We start from the raw sequence: 23611 nt of genomic DNA, 5'->3' as shown, positions 1-23611 counted from the left end.
ACGGACCAAAGTGATGAGTTATGCAAATCTCAGGGACCATTTTGACTATTTAGCCAAAAAAATAAGTAGAACATAGCAAGACATGAGTTAAGTCAGTTGGTTAAGATAGTGTGCTCACCTCCTTGCACTTGAGCTCCGATCCCCCTCTCAATAGACTATGGTTGTATTGCCTTGTTAAAGAAATGATAAAAAGTATAACATAACTAGACGTGAGTTAGATCAATTAGTTAAGGTAGTGTGCCCACCCTCTTGCACCTAATCTCCAATCACCCTCTCAATAGATTAGCTAGGGTTGTATTGCCTTGTTAAAAAAATGATAAAAAGTAGAATATAGCCAAACATGAGTTAGGTCAGTTGATTAAAATAGTGTGTCCACCCTCTTGTACCTAAGCTCCAATCCCTCTCTCAATAGATTAGGGTTGTATTGCCTTACTAAGGAAATGATAAAAAGTAGAAAATAGACAGACATGATCAACACTAGAAGACAAGAAGTAAAAGAACCATGTATAATAATTTCTAGTATCATATAAAGGGAGTCAAATACATAAAAGATGCTTCCACATACATGCACAAGGCATGGAAAATTACAATGTATAGATTACAACCACAAGGTAGCTTAGATTTAACAATCAAACTTATTAAAACCATACAACTCGTAAGAAAAACCAACGCCAAGTGCAATCGATAAAAGTGATTCACCCGGAGAAACTAACAGACTGCAAAGTAAAACGAAGTGGGAAGTTTGGAAAGTGGCTTCTGAAATAACTATTCAAACAACAGATGAAGTACACATACTACGTCCGAAAAGAAAACAAACCAGTCGTTATTTGTAAAAGACAAGTGATTGTAATTATCTTATACTACCAAGAACAAACGTTAAAAGGCGTTGTCTTGGATGTCGACTGTGGATGACACAATACATTGTACTCGGTTGATCAATCCTGCACTGGGCAGACCCCTACATCACAATGACCATATTGTCTTCCTGTAACCAAAGTCCTCCTAATTCCCCCAAACTCCCATCTGCGCTCACTTGCCTGCAAATTAGAGCTTGGCTATCCCATGTTTCAGACCCTGCATTGGAAAAAAGAGAGCGACAAAATGATCTTTCGGTTCATCTTTTCAGAAGGGGTTTGGATATCTCAGTGAACTAGTCTGGTCAAAACCTTCAAATTGCATTTCCTCATTCCCATAGTAACCCATGTAGTCTGTGTGTCCAGAGAATGGTGACATGCCGCCCATTTGATTCACATCATCGGCCATTTTAAGGTCCCCCGTGAAATTCGAGTATGACGAGCTGGGTGATTCTCTGGGTTCATACGACTGCCACGGCGACATTGTGCTTGGAAACTCGTACTGCTGAAAGTAATTAGGCATAGCTTTTTGCAACTGTGGGTAGTCCTGCAGTACAAATGTTTGAGAAAGCTATAAAAATAAGAACAATATTATTAGTCCAAAATCTCATGGTTTTCTTTTTCTCGCATCAATACCTTAGAAGAATCAAGAATCAAATCAGGTGAGACCCAGAAGTCTGCAGGGTTGGTCTCCCTTGAAGCTGGCTCAAACTCTGCCATTGGATTAACTTCATGTGGAGAAGTAGCACGGCTTGAATAACGACTCTCGCTATGCAGGTAACTCGCTTGAGATGATGTATCAGCAGAGATGCTCAAGGGCTCTTTTAAGATTCTTGTTGAGGTCATATCCTCCCCACTGCTCGAAGCGCTTCCAACCCTCTTGGCCTTTGGCTCTCCATGGGAATCATGTGTCTTGTGTGCATGCTCATTCTTTTTAACAACACGGCACAAAGCAAAAACTCCCTGTAGAGATGATCAACAAACCGAATTCAGCATAAGCCTTCCAAAATTTAATAGCATCGAAGCTCTTATACTATTAATTACACAAGGGAACTGTCTAACAAACGTATGTTGTATGAAGCCAAAGCATTTGATGACATTGCGGGATGATGTACCTGATGACCTGATGTTCCCTGAGCAAGATCATCATTGAGGCGGTACTCATGCATGATCCAGTCTGTTCTATCTCCTAAAGGAGCACGTCCGCGGTAAAAAACAAGGGTCTTTCGGTATCCGTTCACACCAGATTGACAAACAACCTTGCGGTCTTTTCCAGTGGCCTTCCAGTAGCCAGCTTTAGTAGCTCTATTTGTTCTTGAGCCGTTTGGATACTTTCGATCCCGGGGACAGAAGAAAAACCATTCCATATCACGTTTAGGGAGGAAGGATTTCTCTGCAATCAAAATTCACATATATTACTGAATATCTAATTGGAATTTTGGGAAGAAAAAAAACAACTTTCACTGTTCTATTGCTTTATTTGATTTGAATTGTTACATACTTATAGGGGAATATATATAGCCAATTAGCTTGGTGGTTCAAAAAAGAAAAAAAGCTAATTAGCTTGGCTTTTTGGAAGTAAAGAGACCCACATACCCTATCAGAAAAGGAAGATGCTGCGCAGGTTTAATTCATAAAAAAAGAAGAGAAAAGAAGCCAAACTAAACTAAATCGAAACTAGCTTTATGGCATCCTCTGTTCACATTCATATAGGAAATCCATCCATAAGCTAATCAAAGAATCAATCTAAACACCGAATAACTTAACCCAATGCGCAGACCTAAGCTTAGTCAAATTGGCTAAACTAGTCTTCTCTGCATTTTAGATTAGTTTGGAATATCGCTCGAAATACAAAATGATACTTAACCCAATGCAGTCACACCAACTTATTGTAATTCATTCAATGTCTCACAGAGCAAACTAGTGAACGAAAATGTAGTGAAGTTACTATTAGTAAAAGAGTTAAAAGCATTGAATTACTAATTACCTGGCAACTCCCATGGATCGAATTTGTACAAATCGATCACTGGAATAACTTCAAGCTCAAATTCGAGCCCCTCCACCTTTCTATGAAGGTAATATCCAACTAATTCCTCATCAGTTGGGTGAAACCTGAAACCTGGTGGCAGTGATGCTCCTCCCATAACTCCACTTCTCAACCAATCCAATCCTCAAAAGAAAAAGAAAAAAATCCCAGTACCCCAATTTAAATGAAAACAGAGAGCAAAAAAGATTATAATATATGCAACGTTATGATGAAGAATGGTAAGAAAATTATAGCTAAGTGCCCAAACTGTATCTATTAAAGATATGGAAAATCCAGAAATAAAAGCTTTTATCGAAAATTGATTTCTTATCAAGAAATGAGTAAATTTTCGACTGAGTGCACCCGTTGTATAGCAGAATCATTGTCCTCGAAAACGGTTTTTTCTTATGATGGATGTGTCACCCCGACCAACCCCCCTCGCAACTAATTTGTTTAATTCCCAAAACGATATGAAAACGAACAAAACTTGATCCTTTAAACAATACCAGAAGCTGATATTGCTCAAACTTCACTACTAGGGTGTCAAATCCTTGTATCGTAACCGAAAATGTACAAGAGAGAGACTGCCCTACAAGTATAAACACTAGTTACAACTTCCAAATCGAACCTATGGCGATTCACAGAAGTTAAAACAATTCAAAACTTGTCGAAAACTGAAGTGTTTGTGTGAAAGGGTGAGAGTGCCAGTTGGAAAAATGTGGGCAAGAAAGGGATGTTGATAGAACAAGAGTCAGTGTCAAGAAAACAAAACGGGAGAGGAGAGGGAGGGAGGGAGGGAGGGAGGGAAGAAAGGTGGAGTAAAAAGAGTGGGAAGTGGGGCGTGCTTATATATAGGTGTTTTGAGGGAACCATCAGTCCAAAAAATGCATAAATAAACACCGAAAGTTTTAACATTGCTTGTCTGACGCGTACATAAAATTCCAAATGGAACTGGCCCACGTCCACATAACCTGAACGAGTTCACACCCTACAGTTACTTCTCCTCTCCGACGTTGAATTTCAACCTTCTTAATTATTCGAACTCGAAAAAAATTTACATGCGATTAGAAGTTTATCACTCGTTGTTAAATTTTTAATTTGTTCATATATAATATTGAATGATCAGTTTAACATACTGTCATATTAATTATAGTAATATACAAGTCCTTCTATACCAATTGTATATAAACATATAGTTGTATACTACTTATCGAAATGAAGAAATCATTCGAATACGTACCAAATCGCACATTATGGCATACTTTTTTTTCCCCTTTCATAGATGTGTTATGTTTAGAATTTTATTAGCAAAGATTCAAAATTAAGATGCATCTACATCTCTAATTGTGTGTGCTACTTTGCATTTGTGTAAGTTTTATGTGGCACACTGTACATGTGGAACATTATTTATCATTAGAAACAACACCAAATTAGTTATTGAGAAAAATTGTACAAGAACCTGACTTCCACCTCAAGTCATATCTTGGTTCTGCTAGGACTCAAGCTCAATAGACCTCATGTGTGATATTTTTATCTTAAAAAGACTCGGTGTAATTAGAAGGTGACCACCTATATTTAAACCATAGAGTATATACTAATATTAACAAAAAGAACATAAACTTGGATTAGGTTTAATAATTTATATAGTTTTCAATACATTGTTAACATTGGTGAGGTAAGGAACTTACAAAAAGAGATTGTGTAGCATCACTTTTCTCACGTATAGAAACATTTGACGATATGAACAAAAATAATATAAACACAGTTTCGCTTAAGATAGTAAGAAATTTAATCGAATAATCGAATTTGAGGAATTTGGGTTTACATAGTTGCAGTAGAGTCGAAGCTCCATCCACATCATCATGAGTAGGACAAAAGCACTTTTTTCCTTATTATATAGAAGTGATTGTGTCATCTTCTTTCTTGGTCCCACACTGTACAAAAAGGAAAGTGGCAAAAGTGTGTGCTCTGCCTACTCAGTTTTCCAGCTTTTTGGATTGAGAAGAGAAAAAAAGGCCTTGGTGGGAGCTGTAGAATGAAGACGAAGACTCTTCTTGAATTCACCTATTCACATATTGGTAAATGTTCACAATCACTTGATGACCTTCTTGTAGTGGGACTAATTGACGCAGTGCTTACTAGGGTTTGGTGGAAACTTAGAATTTTATATTTATATCTTTATTTTTGTAATTGATTGATATTAAATTAGAAAAAAAAAGATGATCTTGCATTGTGAATCGTACGATTATAAATCATTTCAAAATTTAAAATTTAAAATTAAATATATTAAACGGTCATAAAATTCCTAAAATTCTTAGAAAAAGAATTCTTTACTGTATCCGATTTGTCTCGTAAGAAACACAGTCGTAGTGCTTACAAATACGTGATTTGATTTGATTGAATTGAACACAGTCGTGGTGCTTACAAATAAGTGATTTGATTTGATTGAATTGAACTCTCTGCTTTTACTTAAGTAAACATTAAAAAAAAAAAAAAAATGAATGCAGAGGAGTTACTCCTCGAAAGGACATTTTCAATTTATGAAATTTCATGTTTATCAGTAAAATTGTTTATATTATAAAGCACTTTATGAAGATGATTTTTATAAAAAAAGTAATAAAATATGAGATCGTATAGTCATCGAACTATATAATAAGAGATGGATAAATCCGTAAAAGAATTACAAATCATATATCTATTTATTACAATTAATTGATTAAAGAATCTTATTTTTAATTGATCTTTCACAAAGATGATCTTTACATAATGGAATACAAAATGAACAATTCCAAATAAGCACAAAGCTATTTTAATCGACTATAAATTATCTTGGGGAGGAACTGCTACTCAATCTTAAGAAGGAATTCCTTCTCAGTCTTAAGGAGCCAAACCCTTATCTTTTTGGAGTAGGATTCTCTTCTCTTTTATTGTTATCGCAATATCTCTTCTCATCTCATACTTTATTTTTTGTCTTATTGTTTCTTTTAAAAAAATCAATATAACATGTTAACATAATTTAATCGTAACCGTTCAAATAGTGAAAAAATAATGAGAGAAAGATTAAAAGGTAAGAGAATCATTCTCCCATTTTTTTACCTAACTGCGTTTTTGCTTTTCTCTTTTTGTAAGTAAAATTCTTGCTTTTGGCGGCTAAGGTGTGCTTAGCTTAATTCTTACACCACCATCTTCAACAACCTTAGTTATGTTTAAGTTATTTTAATATAGAAATGATTGAAAAATTATTTTATATAACCAGTTTACAAAATGTTACTCTCTAGCTATTTTAGTTAGCATTGTATTTTGGGGGTTTCTAACTAACTATTAGACGTTTATTTTACCATACAAGGTTATAAGCTAATAAAATATTCAAGGCCTAAAATAGCAAGTATTGGGTTATTATGAGAGAGGGTTCTCTTTGTAAACTTTTGTTATTTTTTATTAAAAAAAAAACTTAAAATTTTATCTTTTATTAATTTTTTTTACTTAAATTACACAAAACTACCTCAATTATTGGGCCGATCACAGTTTCATACCCCATCTTTAAAACATTTTAATGTCATACATTATCTTCGAATTTGTTGCAATTTCATACCTTACGTCAGTTTGTCTGTCAATTCCTTCGTTAAATGCTGACGTGGCTTGAGACGAGGTCCAGTCCCTATTAAAAAAACTAATTAAATATTAAAAACTATAAATAAAATCATTTAATAATTTTTTTAAATGGGGGACCCGCCCCTACAAACCCATCACCCCTTCCTCCACATCCATCCGTATCCCCCCAACCTTCCTTCACCACCAAAACCAGAACCCCACCGTCGCACTTTCTTCCTCCATCTCCACCTCCCTCTCATGGCGCTCATCCCCCTCCCCCTCCCCCTCCCCTTCCTCCTACACACCTATCACCATCACCAAATTAATCCATGTAACCAATTTCAAACAAAAATACCCCAATTCCATCCAAACCCTAACCTAAATTTCAAATTCTTAGCACTTAGCACTAATCATCCCCACAACAATGTCCACAACACCACCACCGCCGTCTCCCACGGCCTCAGTCTCCACCACCACTGACGTCGCCCATGGACCTAGTCTCCGCCTCGCCCCTAATCCTAAATTTAAAAAATTTGCCTGTTTCGGAGAAAACTTCAGGCTTTGCTCAAAAGTTTGTGGGTTTTATTAAGGGGATGGGAGACAACTGTGCTTGGGTTATGGGGTCGAAGGAGAGCGGGTTCGATCGGGTTTTTCTGGGTTTTGGTTTAGGGTTCGGGAGAGAAGGCGGGGATGATTGGGTTTAGGGTTTGGGAAGCGGGGACGATGGCGAGAACCATTTGGGATTGAAGGCAAGATACGAGTTCGAGCTGGGGTGGTTCTAATTTTGGGTTGGGGGAAGACGGAAGCGAGGAAGAAGTGTGAGGGGATAAGGTGTCACAGCCCGTCCCGAGATATATAATTTCGATGGCGTGAGATTACTTATTTACCCTTGGACGTTTTGTGTGGTTATGTGGGTAGAGTTTTATTTGGACAAATTCTAAATTTTTCCTAAGTTTTAGAACACTTAGGACTCAAGTGTTTTCTTTGGTTGGTTAGTGACCCATGTGGACCTCACACACACACACACACACAAACTTTCCCTCTCTCCCATGCCTTTTCTCTCATTTCTTCCTCTCGGATTTTTGCAGAAAATCGTACAAACGTACGGATGAACCACAAACCAACCCATTTCTACACAGATCGAGCTCATGATTAGTACCATCACTTTCATCTTGTCATCACGAACTCAACCATACCATTTTTAGGACTTGGCAGCTTCAGAAAACCTGTGAAAAACCCTACCTTGAAATTGGCACTGTTCATGCACGTTTAAACGAATAGTTTTTAGAGGATTTTAAGCTCACATGGAGCTTTAGAAGGTCTTCACGAAGCTCGGGGTAGCTCACTGGGTAGTTTTGGATGTCGGGATTGTGAGTTTCAAGTTTGGTCAATTTTTCTCGAATTTCTCCGGCGAGATCCTGTGATCTTTGGGGCTTTAAACAGATAAGGAAATGTTCTACGAGTTAAGAGCTTCAATTTGGTACTGGTTTCATGAAATTTGGATGAAAAATGAGTGAGATATCAAACTTTGAATAATTTTCTAGTTTCCGACGACAGCGACGGCACCAGAGGAGCGCTGGAGAAGATAGAAGAATATTCCGTCAAATTAACGGAATATTCTTGACGAAAGTTAACGGCGTCAGGTTAGTTTTAACAGAATATGCTTGCTTTTGGATGGAATATTCCCTAACGCCGTTACTGCCACCGTCAGTGTGCCAGGCACGTGCCCGCGCGTGGGCGGCCCGTCTAGTCGTGCCTTGGCGGCGCGTGGCGGTGCGAGGGATGTCGGAAATTTTTTCTAAAAATATAGGAATGTTCGTGAGGTTGTGTGGATCACGTTGGTATATTCAAACATCTCATTTGAGCATTGTATGAGAAGTTATTAGCTACTTTTGTCTATGTGCTTTAAATAACGTTTATTCAGTTATTTCGCATATAGGTGAGACCTATCCAAAGGACGAGCGCAGTCAAGGGCGACTCGAGGGTTACGACCCTTCGACATATCAGTGAGTGGACTTTTGGTTTTCAGTATATATTTATATACTTGATATTTTCCCAGAAAATGTGTTTAAATGAAAGTATGCTTTGAAAATGCCATGCCTATAGAATTATGTTTAAACGATGAGTTGAATTATTTGCATATATATATCATTGTGGTGATGTGGATGCTCAGGTAAGTACCATGGGAGTTATGTTTTGTTATGTGAATTATCGATAATGTGACATGTAATTGAGCAACTTTGAGCTCATAAACCTGCACCTAGGGTGATTGTGATTTAGCCAGAGATATGACACAAGCCTGTATATAATGTCACCTCTCGTACCAAATGCTCCATTTGGATCCAATTTAAGTGCACAATCTTGTCATACAGACTATCATAAGTCGTTCCGACTCGTAGGTGACTAGCGATTTATCACCCAGCTATCATGAGAGCATAGTATTGAGCATAATTATATTACACCCAATCTTGTCGTACATACCCTTTTAGTGGTTTCGATTTGTGTGCAGTGTAGTGTCGTATAGGTCATTGTAGTGACTGACTAGATTGACTAATGGGCTATGAATTCAGTCGTATAGACTTCTTTAGGGGTTCTGGCTAATATATATATATATATACACACATATTTATGTTTATATTCTATTTCTGGGAAAATTATACATGTTTTACGACGAGGGGTTAGAACTTTTGAGAAATGAAATGATTTTGAAAACATTTGTTTTTGCCTACTCACATTTTCTATTTTACGCCCCTCCAGGTTTTAGGTAAACTTGCTGTTGGTGGCGTACGAGGATTTCGGCGATTCTGACATAATAAAATAATTGTAGGACATCTTATAGTACTTGTCCTACTGAACTGCACCTAGACTTTCTATGCTCTGATTAGGAGTATTTACACTTGTATCTCACTCTTAGCACTTCCTAGTTATTAGTGCACATTAGTAGCTTTCGGTTTTTATTTATTCGTATATTTTTTATCTTAATTGCTTATGCACTATACACATGGCTACGTCACCCTCACGTGACGGCCAGCATGCCTCGATCTCGGTCGGTGTGTGTCAGTTTGGTATCAGAGCCTAGTTTTAGCAGTCATATATATCTTGTGAATGATCTAATCATTATGATATCTTCTGTCAGAACTATGTCGCCTCGTAGAGAGCCACGTCACTCAGCTGAGCCTAGTTTCCCTGATATTGCTCAATTAGGGGAAGATATAGCTAATGTCATTCAGTCTTCGCACCATCCTCCTCAAAGGACATATCTTGAGATTGTTTATAATCTGAAGCTGAATCACTTCATGGGAAATGAAGGACATGAGGGAGGGGAGAAGTGGCTTAATCATGTCGAGAAGACTTTCCTTGTGATGTAGAGTCAGAGGAATCTTCCTCCTGATAGGTGGGTCGAGACAACTACCTGGTTTTTGGGTCCGGAGCTTACATCCTGGTAGAGACAGGAGTCATATCAGATGCCACCAGAGGTTGTAGCAGATTGGGAAGTGTTGAAACAGTTGTTTCAGAAAAGGTTCATTCCCCCTGAGTACATTGATCGCAAGATACAAAAGTTTACTCATCTTAAACAAGGAAAGATGTCAGCGAATGAGTATTGCATGAGGTTCACTGATTTATCTCGATATGATCTGGAGGTTGTTGCTAATCCGGTCGAGATGTTGTATCGCTTCAGGTTGGGTACTAAGAAGAAATGGCGTTCTATAATGACATCGATTCCCTGTGCCACTTACCAGGAGTTTTATGAGGTTTTACTGCGGATTGAGGACTCAGAGAATATGCCCAGTTAAAGTGAAGATGAAGAAGAAAAGAACGGGAACCAGAGGCGAGATGATAAAGGTAAAGGTCAATCATCTCAGGGACCTCGTAAAACCCAGAGTTTTAGGAGAAGTGGTGTCAGTTCCAGCTCTTCTAGTGGAGGTTTGAGCTCTAATATGTAGATGAGAGGTGGTAGATTTTATGGAGGCTCGAGATTTTAGAGGCAAAGGGACTTTGGTGGTTCAGGTGCTCATTTATGCCACATGTGTAATAATAGGCATTATGGGGAGTGTAGGAGAGGCAGCAATGCATGCTATACTTATGGACAGATAGGGCATAGAGCTACTCATTGCCCTCATAATCAGTAGAGGCCCCAACAGCCTTCCTTACCAACGTCTGCACCGATCCAGCAAGCTTCAAGACCTAGTGGCTATGCCTAAACTGGACGATGAGGTGCTTATCATTATCAGGGCAACACCGCTTCTTATACTTCAGGATAGTATCAGTACTTTCATGATCCTCATTATCAGGGTGGTTACCCTCAGTATCAGGAAGGTTCTATGCCATATCAGCCATATTCAGCTGGTGGATTCCAGTGGTACCAAGGGGGACAGCCCCAGCAGGTAAAGATTGCTACTAGCAGTGCAGGATCTTCAAGGCAGTCTGGTCAGCCAAGACAAGGATGAGGTGTTCATGCTAACAGAGGTTGTGGTGGACGACAACAGAATCAAGGACGTATCCATAACATAACACTGCAAGATGCTCAGAACGATCCTAATTTAATCATGGGTACATTAAATATTCTTGGTCGTTTTGCTAGATTATTGATTGACTATGGTGCTACACATTATGTTATTTCTCATACATTTGCTCATTTGACGCAACCTCATCGTACACCTCTAGGATACGATTTAGAGTTTTCTATGCCTAGAGGGGATAGATGTTTTGTGGATCGGGTATATCCAGGATGTCCAATGATGGTGGAGGATGTTGTTATGCTAGCTAATCTTATGTCGTTGGACATTGTGAATTTTGATGTGATTTTGGGCACTGATTGGTTGCACTATAATCGTGCCAAGATAGATTGTTATTAAAAGACAGTTACTTTCCATCGTCCTGGATTACCTGAAGTTACATTTGTAGAAGAGCCTAGCGGGGTGAGGCATGGTGTTATTTCTGCCATGAAAGCCAAAAGATTGTTGTCGAAAGGTTGTCAAGGATATTTGTCTCATGTGGTGTTGAACGATGATGTTCCTAGTAGTGTGGAGGATGTGCGTGTGGTCAGGTATTTTCCGGATGTGTTCCCTGATAATTTGCCTGGATTATCGCCAGATAGAGATGTGGGGTTCGTTATTGATTTGCTCCCATGTATGAATCCTATATCTTTGACTCCTTATAGAATGACTCTTGCTGAATTAAGGGAATTGAGAATTCAGTTGCAAGAATTAGTGGATAAAGGTTTTATTCAGCCTAGTACTTCACCCTGGGGAGCTCCAATCTTATTTGTGAGGAAGAAAGACGGAACCTTGAGACTATGCATTGATTACAGGCAATTGAATCGGGTAACAATTAAGAACCGTTATCCGTTACCCCATATAGATGATTTGTTTGATCAACTCCGAGGTGCATGTGTATTTTCTAAGATTGACTTGAGGTCTGGTTACTACCAGTTGAAGATTAAAAATGAAGATGTACCTAAAACAGCTTTCAGGACTCGTTATGGTCATTATAAGTTTCTGGTGATGCCATTCGGATTAATAAATGCACCAGCAACTTTTATGGATTTGATGAATCAGTATTCCAGCCATTTTTAGATAGGTTTGTCATTCTTTTTATTGATGACATTTTGGTATACTATAAGACTAAAGCAGAACATGTTCGACATCTTACCTTGGTGTTGAAGAAATTAAGGGAACATCAGTTGTATGCTAAGTTTAGCAAATGTCAATTTTGGTTGGATCAAGTGGCATTTTTGGGACATGTTATATCAGCTCAAGGCATTCAAGTGGATTCTCAAAAAGTGGCAGTTGTGGAGAATTGGGAACAACCTCGAACCGTCACTGAGGTACAGAGTTTTCTTGGCCTAGCAGACTATTATAGACGGTTCGTTAAGGATTTTTCAGTGATTGCTTTGCCATTGACGAGGTTGACCCGGAAGGATGTCAAGTTTGAGTGGGATGATAATTGTGAGCAAAGTTTTCAGCAGTTGAAGTATTATCTCACTCATGTACCTGTTTAGCACTCCCGGATGATAGTGGTAATTTTGAGGTCTACAATGATGCTTCTTTGAATGGTCTGGGTTGTGTATTGATGCAACATGGTAGGGTAATTGCTTATGCTTCGAGACAGTTGAAACCTCATGAGAAGAATTACCCTACTCATGATTTGGAGTTAGCAGATATCATCTTTGCTTTGAAGATTTGGAGACATTATCTTTATTGTGAGAAATGTAAGATCTTCACGGATCATAAGAGTTTTCAGTATCATTTTACTCAGAGGGATCTTAATCTTCAGTAGCGGAGGTGGATTGAGTTACTTAGTGATTATGATTGCACAATTGAGTATCATTATGGTCGTGCAAATACAGTGACGGATGCACTTAGTAGGAAGACTCCAGCTAGACTTAATGCCATCTATGATTGCCATGTTCCTCTTCTTGCGGATTTGAGGTCCACTGGAGTGGAGTTAGGAGTGGAAGATCGAGAGGAAGCCTTGCTTGCTAATTTTCAAGTTAGGCCGATTTTAATTGATCGTGTGCTCGAGGCCCAGATGAATGATGAAGAGACCCAGGAAATCATTCAAGTAAGGAATCAGGGGAAGAAGAAAGATTTCAAGATTTGAGAAACTGATGGTATGCTTATGCAGAAAGCAGAATGTATGTGCTGAATAACGCAGAGTTAAAGAAAGAAATCCTTGATGAAGCACATATTTCGACGTAAGCAATGCATCTAAAAGGTACCAAGATGTATCATACCATTCAACCATTTTATTATTGGCCGGGTATGAAAAGAGAAATTGTCGAATATGTGAATAGGTGTGCCATTTGCCAACAGGTTAAAGCTGAAAAGATGAAGCCGTTTGTGTTGATGCAGCCACTTCCCATTCCACAATGGAAATGGGAAAATATTACCATGGATTTTGTGTACAAGCTTCCTCGTACACAGAATGGTTATGACGGTATTTGGATGGTAGTTAATCGGCTTACTAAGTCAACACACTTTATTCCAGTGAGGGAAAAATATCCATTAAGCCGATTAGCTAAGTTATTCATATCGAAGATTGTGAAGTACCATGGTGTTCCAGTTAATATTATCTCGGATTGGGATCCTAGATTCACTTCTAAGTTCTAGATAGCATTCCAAGAAGCTCTTGTTACGAGATTACTTTATAGTACGGCATATCATCCTCAAACAGATGGGCAATCTAAGAGGACCATTCAGACATTAGAAGATATGCTGAGATCTTCAGTGCTGCAGTTTGGCGATGGTTGGCATGATTGTTTGGATTTGATGGAGTTTTCCTACAACAATAGTTACCATTCGAGTATTGGTATGACACATTTTGAGGCACTCTATGGCAAGTCTTGTCGAACGCCATTATGCTAGTCAGAAGTTGGCGGAAGAGTTTTGGTGGGCCCGGAGATTGTAGATGAAACTACCCAAAATATTCAGGTGATTAAGTCTAACCTGAAAGCGGCCCAGGATCGACAAAAGAGCTTAGCAGACAAGCAAGCCACTGACCGGATGTATAATGTAGGTGATTGGGTATTTCTGAAGTTATCACCTTAGAAATGTGTTATGCGATTTGGAAAGAAAGGCAAGTTGAGTCCTAGGTACATTGGACCATATATGACCACTGAGTGAGTCGGTGAGGTTGCTTTCAGGCTTGAGTTGCCTTTAGAGTTGTCTAAAGTGCATGATGTGTTTCATGTTTCGATGTTTTGTCATTATGTTGCAGATCCTTCACATGTGATTCCTCCTCAACCTCTAGAAATTAATTCGGACTTGACTTATGACGATGAGCCAGTAACTATTTTGGATTGGAAAGATAAGAAGCTGAGGAATAAGATTGTACGTTTGGTGAAGATTTTATGGAGAAATCGCTCAGTAGAAGAGGCTACTTGGGAGACAGAGGATCGGATGAGAGAGACGTATTCACGCTTGTTTTATGACTATTAGTTGATTTATTTGTAATGTATAAATTTCGAGGACGAAATTTTTATAAGGTGGGTAGATTATCACAGCCCGTCCCGAGATATATAATTTCGACGGCATGAGATTACTTATTTACCCTTGGACGTTTTGTGTGGTTATGTGGGTGGAGTTTTATTTGGACAAATTCTAAATTTTTCCTAAGTTTTAGAACACTTAGGACTCAAGTGTTTTGTTTGGTTGGTTGGTGACCCACGTGGACCTCACACACACACACAAACTATCCCTCTCTCCCGTGCATTCTCTCTCTCTTCTTCCTCTCGGATCTTTGCAGAAAATCCGTACAAACGTACGGACGAACCTCAAACCAACCTATTTCTGCACAGATCGAGCTCGTGATTAGTACCATCACTTTCATCTCGTCATCACGAACTCAACCATACCATTTTTAGGACTTGGCAGCTTCGGAAAACTTGTGAAAAACCTTACCATGAAATTGGCACTGTTCATGCACATTTAAACGAAGAGTTTTTAGAGGATTTTAAGCTCACAAGGAGCTTTAGAAGGTCTTCACGAAGCTCGGGGTAGCTCGCTGGGTAGTTTTGGACGTCGGGATTGTGAGTTTCAAGTTTTGCCGGTTTTTCTCAAATTTCTTCGGCGAGATCTCGTGATCTTTGGGGTTTTAAACAGGTAAGGAAATGTTCTACAAGTTAAGAGCTTCAATTTGGTACTGGTTTCATGAAATTTGGATGAAAAATGAGTGAGATATCAAACTTTGAATAATTTTCTAGTTTCCGACGACGGCGACGGCACCGAATGAGCGCAGGAGAAGATAGAAGAATATTCCGTCAAATTAACGAAATATTCCTAACGGAAGTTAACGGCGTCAGGTTAGTTTTAACGAAATATGCTTGCTTTTGGACGGAATATTCCTTAATGCCGTTACTGCCACTGTCAGTGTGCCAGGCACGTGCCCGCGCTTGGGCGGCGCGTCTGGCCGTGCCTTGGCCGGCACGTGGGACGTTGGAATTTTTTTCTAAAAATATGGGGATGTTCGTGAGGTTGTGTAAATCACGTTGGTATATTAAAACACCCCATTTGAGCATTGTATAAGAAGTTATCAGCTAGTTTTGTCTATGTGCTTTAAATAGCGTTTATTCAGTTGTTTCGCATATAGGTGAGACCTATCCAGAGGACGAGCGCAGTCAAGGGCGACTCGGGGGTTACGACGCTTTTGGTTTTCAAGGGCCACTCGGGGGTTACGACCCTTCGACATACCAGTGAGTGGGCTTTTGGTTTTTAGTATATATTTATATACTTGATATTTTCCCAGAAAATGTGTTTAAATGAAGTATGCTTTGAAAATGCCATGCGTATTGAATTATGCTTAAACGATGAGTTGAATTATTTGCATATATATATATATATATAATTGTGGTGTTGTCGACGCTCTGGTAAGTACCAGGTGAGTTATGTTTTGTTATGTGAATTATCGATAATGTGACATGTGATTGAGCAACTTTGAGCTCATAAACCTGCACCTAAGGTGATTGTGATTTAGCCAGAGATATGACACAGACCTATATATAATGTCACCTCCCGCACCATATGCTCACTTTGGATCCAATTTAGGTGCACAGTCTTGTCGTACAAACGATCATAGGTGGTTCCGACTCGTAGGTGACTAGCGATTTATCGCCCAACTATCATAAGAGCGTAGTATTAAGCATAATTATATTACACCCAGTCTTGTCGTACAGACCTTTTTAATGGTTCCAACTTGTGTGCAATGTAATACCGTATAGGTCATTGTAGTGACTCTTGCTAGATTGACTAATGAGCTATGAATTCAGCTGTACAAACTTCTACAGGGGTTCCGGCTAATATGTTAAATTCCATGAATTTATTCTCACCTGAGTTACTTATTCTGTTTATATTTTGGTGTGGCATACTTATGATTATGAATATGTGAAGCATGAATTGACATATATATATATATACACACACACACATATTTATGTTTATATTCTATTTCTGGGAAAATTATACATGTTTTACGGCGAAGGGTTAGAACTTTTGAGAAATGAAATGATTTTGAAAACATTTGTTTTTGCTCACTCACATTTTCTGTTTTGTGCCCCTCCAGGTTTTAGGTAGACTTGTTGTTGGTGGCGTACGAGGATTTCAGCGGTTCTGACATAATAAAATAATTGTACGACATCTTCTAGTATTGTATAACTAGTATTTATCTTACTGGACTGCACCTAGACTTTCTATGCTCTGATTAGGAGTATTTACACTTGTATCTCACTCTTAGCACTTCCTGGTTATTAGTGCACATTAGTAGCTTTCGGTTTTTATTTATTCGTATATTTCTTATCTTAATTGCTTCCGCACTGTACACATGGCTACGTCACCCTTACGTGACGCCCAGCATGCTTCGATCTCGGTCGGGGTGTATCATAATGGGTGGGTCCCATATTTGTTTTATAAAATATTAAAATGATTTTATTTTAATTTTTAATATTTAGTTAATTTTTTAATCTAGTTGGAATTGGAAGTGGGCCATGTCTGAAGTCACGTCAGCATTTAATAGAGAGATTGATATAAAACCTTACAGAGGTTTGATATTGTAACAAATTCGTAAGATGATGTATGATATTGAAATGTTTTAAAGATGGGGTATGAAACTGTAATTGACCCAATAGTTGAGGTAGTGTTGTGTAATTTACCTTTTTTTTTTTTCTCGTTGGCTAAATTTAGTTAGCAACTGTTCACAAAACTATTTCAACTTGCGAGGATGGGCTGCAGAAACTGAGCTGTTTGGTTTGAATAACCTTCGGACTTGATTGTGGACATATTCATTCAAGGATAGCCAAATTTTATAATCCTGGTACGGGAAACTCTTTCACTTCGACTGGGTTGTAAGTTCTAGTGACTAGTGAGGAAACTATTTGAACATCGGCAACTCATGGAACTATTTTCTTTTTACATTACAATAAGGGCAAAAAGAAATTAATCAGATAATGTTTTACAAAAGGCCTGTGGGGCTTTTGGAATCTCTTACAGCCTAATGGTTACAGTACGTTGATTCCACTCCAAATATGCTGATCTGTAAATTTTAGTTAAGAAAATTATAGGCAATGAGCTTTCGCACTAGGAGGTAAATAATAGATGGACAGATTAAATTATCTTCTGGCGTGAACAATGATCAAAATCTTAATTAGTTTGTACTTGCTCAGTCTCTTCTTTAGCCCATTTGACTTCACAAATTAAGGAATTTGGTGAAGGGTCGCATGTGGAGTTCTTACATAAAGTATTTGACTACTGAGAAAGTGTATGCTTTACGTGGACGGTTGTTAAAAAAACGAATGAGTTTGTTAAAAAAAAAAAAAACTTTATATGCTTTATTTTTTATGAGTAAAAGGCACTAGTTTTCCACCGTTGCATGTGACCAAATTAGGGTAGTGAGTATCTTGTTAATGCATTGACTTTTGATTTAGAAAACGAACTAGAAATGGCTTTGCCTATTTTTTTGAGGTAAATAGAGTTTAGGGTTTAGGGCTACTATTGATCGTACCAACTGCAGCACTGTAGCAGCAGTTAAGAATGAATCTCACGTTGATATGAGAAGTGATCATGCATGGACTTATAAGTAAATTAGGTTAATCTCTATATTGGCAATTGTTTTATGGTGGAACCTTAACTTCTTTATAATATCAGAGTATGTTGTCCTACGTGTGAAGCCACACGCGCTTTACGTTACGCCGTTGTACATGTTGTTCACGTGTTAGGCTTGAAAATTCGCCACACGTGAAGAGGCGTGTTGAAAATAAATCCCACATTGATAAGATGATGGACTTTGCATGAACTTATAAGAAATTAAGTTAATCTCATATTGTTAATTAATTTTATAATAAAACCTTAACTCCTTTAGCTACTAACAGTTTGGAGCTTAAGAACTGTTGGACATGATTCAAATTCTTCAACTATGGTATGATTAAATATAAATATATGCTCAACCAGACTCTTCCAGCACACTCTCCCTCTTCCCTCCTGAGCTTTATGATTAATTAACTGTTAGTCAAAATTTTCTTTAATTACCATATCTGGAAAGCGTTTAAAGGTAATCGTGCTTTGACCATATACATGAGCTAGGGTGTACGAATTCCCTCTTAAATTTGAGTTGGGACAAAATGCTCATCAAGTCAACGATGAACAGTTGGGAGCAATGACTGAAGATAGGGTTTAGGGCTGGTTTGGTATTGCTGTGCTTTGAAAAAAAATTGCTGTGAGAATAAGCGGCTGTGAAAAAAATCAGCAGAGTATTTGGTAAACTTTTTTGTAAAAGTGTTTTTGAAAAAAAAAAACAGTCTGATAGTGGGTCTTTTCATTAAAGGAGCACTGTAGCTCCATATGCTTTGAAAAAAAAGCCAGTTTTCCAAAGCTACAAATAGCAACTTCAGCTTTTTCCTTTGATTTTAGCTTATTCTCACAGCAGCTTCCAAAATAAGCTTCTTTTTTTTTTCAGTTTACCAAACACCTAAAACCCCCACAACTTTTTTTCATAGGTGCTTTTTTTTTAAGCACCTCACTCCCAAACCACCCCTTAGTGTACCGTAGTTGAGTAAGTTGAAGCTTTGTGTGAAATGAAATCAATGGAAAAGAAGGTCGTTACTCTCTCTCTCTCTCTCTCTCTCATTTTGAGTGAATGATACTAACAGAAGAGATAAGGGGATACAGATACTGTTGCAAATGAATCACACAGTGATGAGAAAATGAATCTTCTATATATTTATAAATAATTGAAATACTCCTCATATTGTCAATTAATTTTATGAATGAATCCGAACTTCTTTAAACATGATAGTATATAACAATTTTTGTCTTTAATTATGGGAAATTGGGGGAGAAAACCACCTTATCTTGCTTATCTTGGTCTTTGTTTGTCTACTGCTTTCGGCCCCTTTGTCTGCTGGTGCCAATGTCAATCAATGGCAGTTGTAACACACACATATGCACACATATAGACACAAAGATGTCAATGTATAAGGATGCTTCAAAGAAAATGGGTTTGGATTTCTCTAAAAGTTCAGCTTAACAATAAACGCAGGCCAAAGAACAAGACATATGGTGAATTGATTGAGATATGATTTTACTCAAACATGTTAATGAATTGGTTAACTAAGTTTCGTACTCAATTTAATTTGCTTTCTTACATAAAAATTGGGACTCAAGTCATACAACAGCTCAAATATAATTAGTTACAAACTTGTTATCAGTACGAGTTAAACTCCAAACTTTATATTTACAGATACAAGTGAATATCAGTAAAACGTAATGCTAGTTATATTTTATGTTTTAATTAAGGTGGCTAGGTTTTGAATGATTTGGAAAATTACTTTGTCTAATTAACCGTTCGTCAAGCTCATGTGAAGGGGTCAACATCTTGGTAAACTTGGCACGGGGTAGAAAAATGTGGCAATTGGATGTCCCAGTTCCCAAACTAGTGGGGTAAGAATTGATGTGGCTGCATCCACCAACTCCCAAATTAGTGGGGTAAGATTTGATATGGCTGCATCCACCAACTCACAGACGCACAGAGAGAGAGGTAGTGAAAGAAAAGAGATTCGAATTATATTACTGACTAATTTGGCTTGATCTGCTACCTTTTATATATGAGTTGGTAATTATTAATTTGTACATTACCAAGTTAAAGGCTTTGGAATAATTGGTGATTAGGAAAATGCCAAAGCAGCCTCCAAAGACTACTAATACCCAAAAGCCAAACAGCATATCCCCCTTAACAAAGACACAAATCACAATTAATCTAATTATGTCTCTTCAAATTGTCACCATGTCTTGTTAAAGATACCTATGCGTGGCTCTATGAGGATCAGATTATGAAGACACTTATACTAATTAAATAATTGACGTGTCACTTAGTATTACAGTTTAGTAGTATTCTTCTTAACTTATAAATAAAATGTCTTAGCTAGGTTCAAATTTCATAAATAGGAGTTTGATGTCATTTTATTTCCCCCATCTTTAAGGCTCGTTTGGTACACAAGATTGAATTAGAATAGAGAAATCTAAAATTTCATGGGATATTGAAGGTAGAAGTGGTTGGTTTTTCATCTAGGGAATTAGAAGAGGATTAGCTATTATTTAAGAAGATTCATTCATTCTGCATGAGTAATCTATCTTCTATTATTTAGATGGTCATAATTCTATAATTTCTCCGTTTAATAAATTATTTATTTCAATCCAATTGTAGCAGACAATAAATTATTATTGTTGTACAGATGTATATATAGTAAGGGCTCTTTGATAAACATAATTGTAGCAGACAATAAACATGTTCCAACATCGAACCAATTTGAGTTTTTACTCCATGAATTAATTAAGCAAATAGTTGACAATTAATAAGATGTTTAGGAGCAAGAAAATCTTGATCATCCGGCTTTAGTGGACATTCGATCTACTGTATTCAATCGATAATGATGCAGTTGCATGAACGTCATCCAGGTACTTTGGTTTTGGTCAAAACAAACACTAAGGAGAGGATAATCATATTTAATTAATGGCACAACCAAAGTACCTCGTGTTGCAGGTTCTGCCGTCTTGTGCAGTGGTCATATCTCCAGGGTCAAAACCATAGTGCTTTTCTTTGCTGGTTTTTCTTTTTCTATCGACCTTATTGGTTTTCCTTATTGCCTTGTGTTTCACAATGTTTTCTAGGTTTTCATTTTTTCTTTATTATTCATTTCAAATCGGTGCAGTATCCTAAACTAATCTAACTTATCAGCAGAAATTTTTGAATTCTGATGAAAAATTTAAATGTCAACGTCTCCTAGGCAATTAGCCAGAGTTGTAGCAAATGATGCAAATTTTCAACCATCGATCGGGCCATCAGCTATATTATTCGTTTTGGAACTATTTTGATGTCTAATCGGTTTATGTTGCAAATACTCGCTTATTTTGATACTGAAAACATCGCGTTTCATAAACAATTTGTAGCGCAGCAACTATTTTGATGATATATAGCTATATATGTCTAGGTTCGCACAATTTTTATTTCCACAAGTTTCGATACAAGTCCACTGAGGTTTACAATGGAGACATAAGTCAAGAAAATAGACTGATTGGTATCCTTTTTGGATTCAATGTTTTTGTTTTTAAAACTAATAAGTGTGAAGTATTTTAGTTACATCTATTACTTTTTGTAGAAAATTGTTGCAATTGTCCCTCAATTTTAATTCAATTGGAGCAATAATCATTCAACTAAAAATTCATAATCATTGGTCGTTTAACTCGTCAAAACGTGCAGCTATGGTCATTTTCGTCAAAGAATTATGTCAAAATTGTAAGTTCTAATAAGAGCTATGCACTTGGTTAGCACTTGTTATTCACGTGGGAATTTAGAGATCAAGATTGACAATGTTTGTGAGCTGATAAGGAACATGTATATTAGCATTCTTCAGTTTGAACACTCACAACATTACTAGAAGTCTTTCTAGCTGATATGAATAAGAGAATTCACGGTGATAAGGTTAAGATCAATCAGGATTACTCAATGGGAAGAGTCCTAGTTGATTACCACTGTGTATGGTATGTATATTAGGGTCCCTGCACTCTCTCTGGACACGCAAGCTTACAGAAACTCAAAACCCATTCTTGAGGTCTTGCATACTAAAGAGGAGAGCTGCAGAAGAACCCTAATCTCAGAAAGCATGTTGTCGTCTTCAAGTAAGTGGTTATCTTGGTACCGTGATATAATATTCAAAGTTCATAATCATATTCTCTATATATATTGTTTGTACCATGCTTGACCAATCCCGAAACTACTGAGCACCGGTCAACGTTATACCGTCAAAGACCCAGAAAAGTTTCCCTCCAACCAAGAGGCCAATCACAACGTGACACGTGTCGACATCAGAAGCCAATCATAGCGCGACACTTGTCAATATCAGAAGCCAATCACAACACGACACGTGTCAATGTCAGGATGAAACTAGAAACTCTCTTCTATAAATAGAGATCATTCTCTCACAATATTTCCTAATGTCATTTGTACTAAATCATTCACTAGTACTCACTAAATGAGAGCTTGAACCTATGTACTTGTGTAAACCCTTCACAATTAATGAGAACTCCTCTACTCCGTGGACGTAGCCAATCTGGGTGAACCAAGTACATCTTGTGTTTGCTTCCCTGTCCCTATCCATTTACATACTTATCCACACTAGTGACCAGAGCAATCTAGCGAAGGTCACAAACTTAACACTTTCTGTTGTACCAAAGTCCTCGCTAATTTTGTGCATCAACATTTGGCATCGTTTCCCATTCTCTTCAGCTTTGTCAAGCTGGTTTTCACCATTCGTACACTCTCTTTTGACCAGGTATCCCTCTCCAACATGGGGAGCGAAGGAAGCCATAACACATAGAATGACACCCTTCTTGCACCTAGTGCTAAGCAACGAAAAAAGGAAGGAAAGAGGGTTACTCTTCAAGCTAAAGTCGATGAGTTAGAAGCTCAGAACAACAAGATAGCAATGAAGAATGAGGTCTTACAGGAGCAGTATAAGAAACTCTTTGAGGCGCTCCTTGAAACTAGGCGTACTCAAATACGCGAGCTCGTTACCCCTGTGGACATCAACCATCATCTGGGTGCCCCCCAACACAGAGGGTCGCCTTCCTTTGACATAGGTATCCCTGATGAAGAGCGAGTTAATCATCAAAACATTGATCAACATGAGACTTCTCTCAACCCAGCTGCTTCGACCCAAAGTAGGAGAAGTGGAGGAAGACACCTCCTTATAGAAGGAGTAGAAGGATCGAAAGCCGTCTTTCACGACTTGTCGAGATTTCCTAAAGCAATGTCGAGACAATCTTATCCATGTAAGCTCGAAGATCAATGACCCAAGGGTCTCTGAAAGACTCGACCCTCTTCCATGTCTCAGGCCGGCTACCAATTTGGGGAAGAGGCAACCAGTCCTAGAGAAACACGAAGGTATAGGGGACTCAGAGATGTTCCGACAGACATACCTTGGAAGTCAGTACGGCGAGTCCAAAGAAAAATCACATGCTCTTGATCAAACCTTCATACTTCCAAGAGGATATGGAGATTTACGAAAGAAAGCTCCAGTGGTACATGACTCCACTCAGGACCCTCTTGTCCTACAGCTTCTTAAGGAAGTAAACAAGTTGAAGGCCGAACGACAAGC

General features: G+C 38.0%; 1 protein-coding gene and 1 long non-coding RNA gene across 2 annotated transcripts; one reads left to right on the top strand and one right to left on the bottom strand.

The window, feature by feature from the left end:
• Nucleotides 1-487: 487 nt before the first annotated feature.
• Nucleotides 488-3677, bottom strand: LOC126625057 (NAC domain-containing protein 71-like). The gene is made up of 5 exons (XM_050294129.1): nt 2842-3677; nt 1970-2247; nt 1491-1817; nt 1167-1401; nt 488-1074 (listed from the first exon to the last, which is right to left on the bottom strand). The coding sequence occupies exons 1-5, from the start codon at nt 2996-2998 to the stop codon at nt 959-961; spliced, it is 1113 nt and encodes a 370-aa protein (XP_050150086.1). The 5' UTR covers nt 2999-3677; the 3' UTR covers nt 488-958.
• Nucleotides 3678-14722: 11045 nt separating this feature from the next.
• Nucleotides 14723-16828, top strand: LOC126627492 (uncharacterized). Its single transcript, XR_007625027.1, has 4 exons — nt 14723-15074; nt 15176-15274; nt 15562-15664; nt 16531-16828. It is a non-coding gene; the product is annotated as an uncharacterized LOC126627492 (long non-coding RNA).
• The last annotated feature ends 6783 nt before the right edge of the window (nt 16829-23611 follow it).

The sequence above is a fragment of the Malus sylvestris genome, chromosome 6, assembly GCF_916048215.2.
Source record: "Malus sylvestris chromosome 6, drMalSylv7.2, whole genome shotgun sequence".
NCBI lineage: Eukaryota > Viridiplantae > Streptophyta > Magnoliopsida > Rosales > Rosaceae > Malus > Malus sylvestris.
Note: the sequence above shows the minus strand (reverse complement) of the source record. Positions and strands in the feature narration are given on the sequence as shown.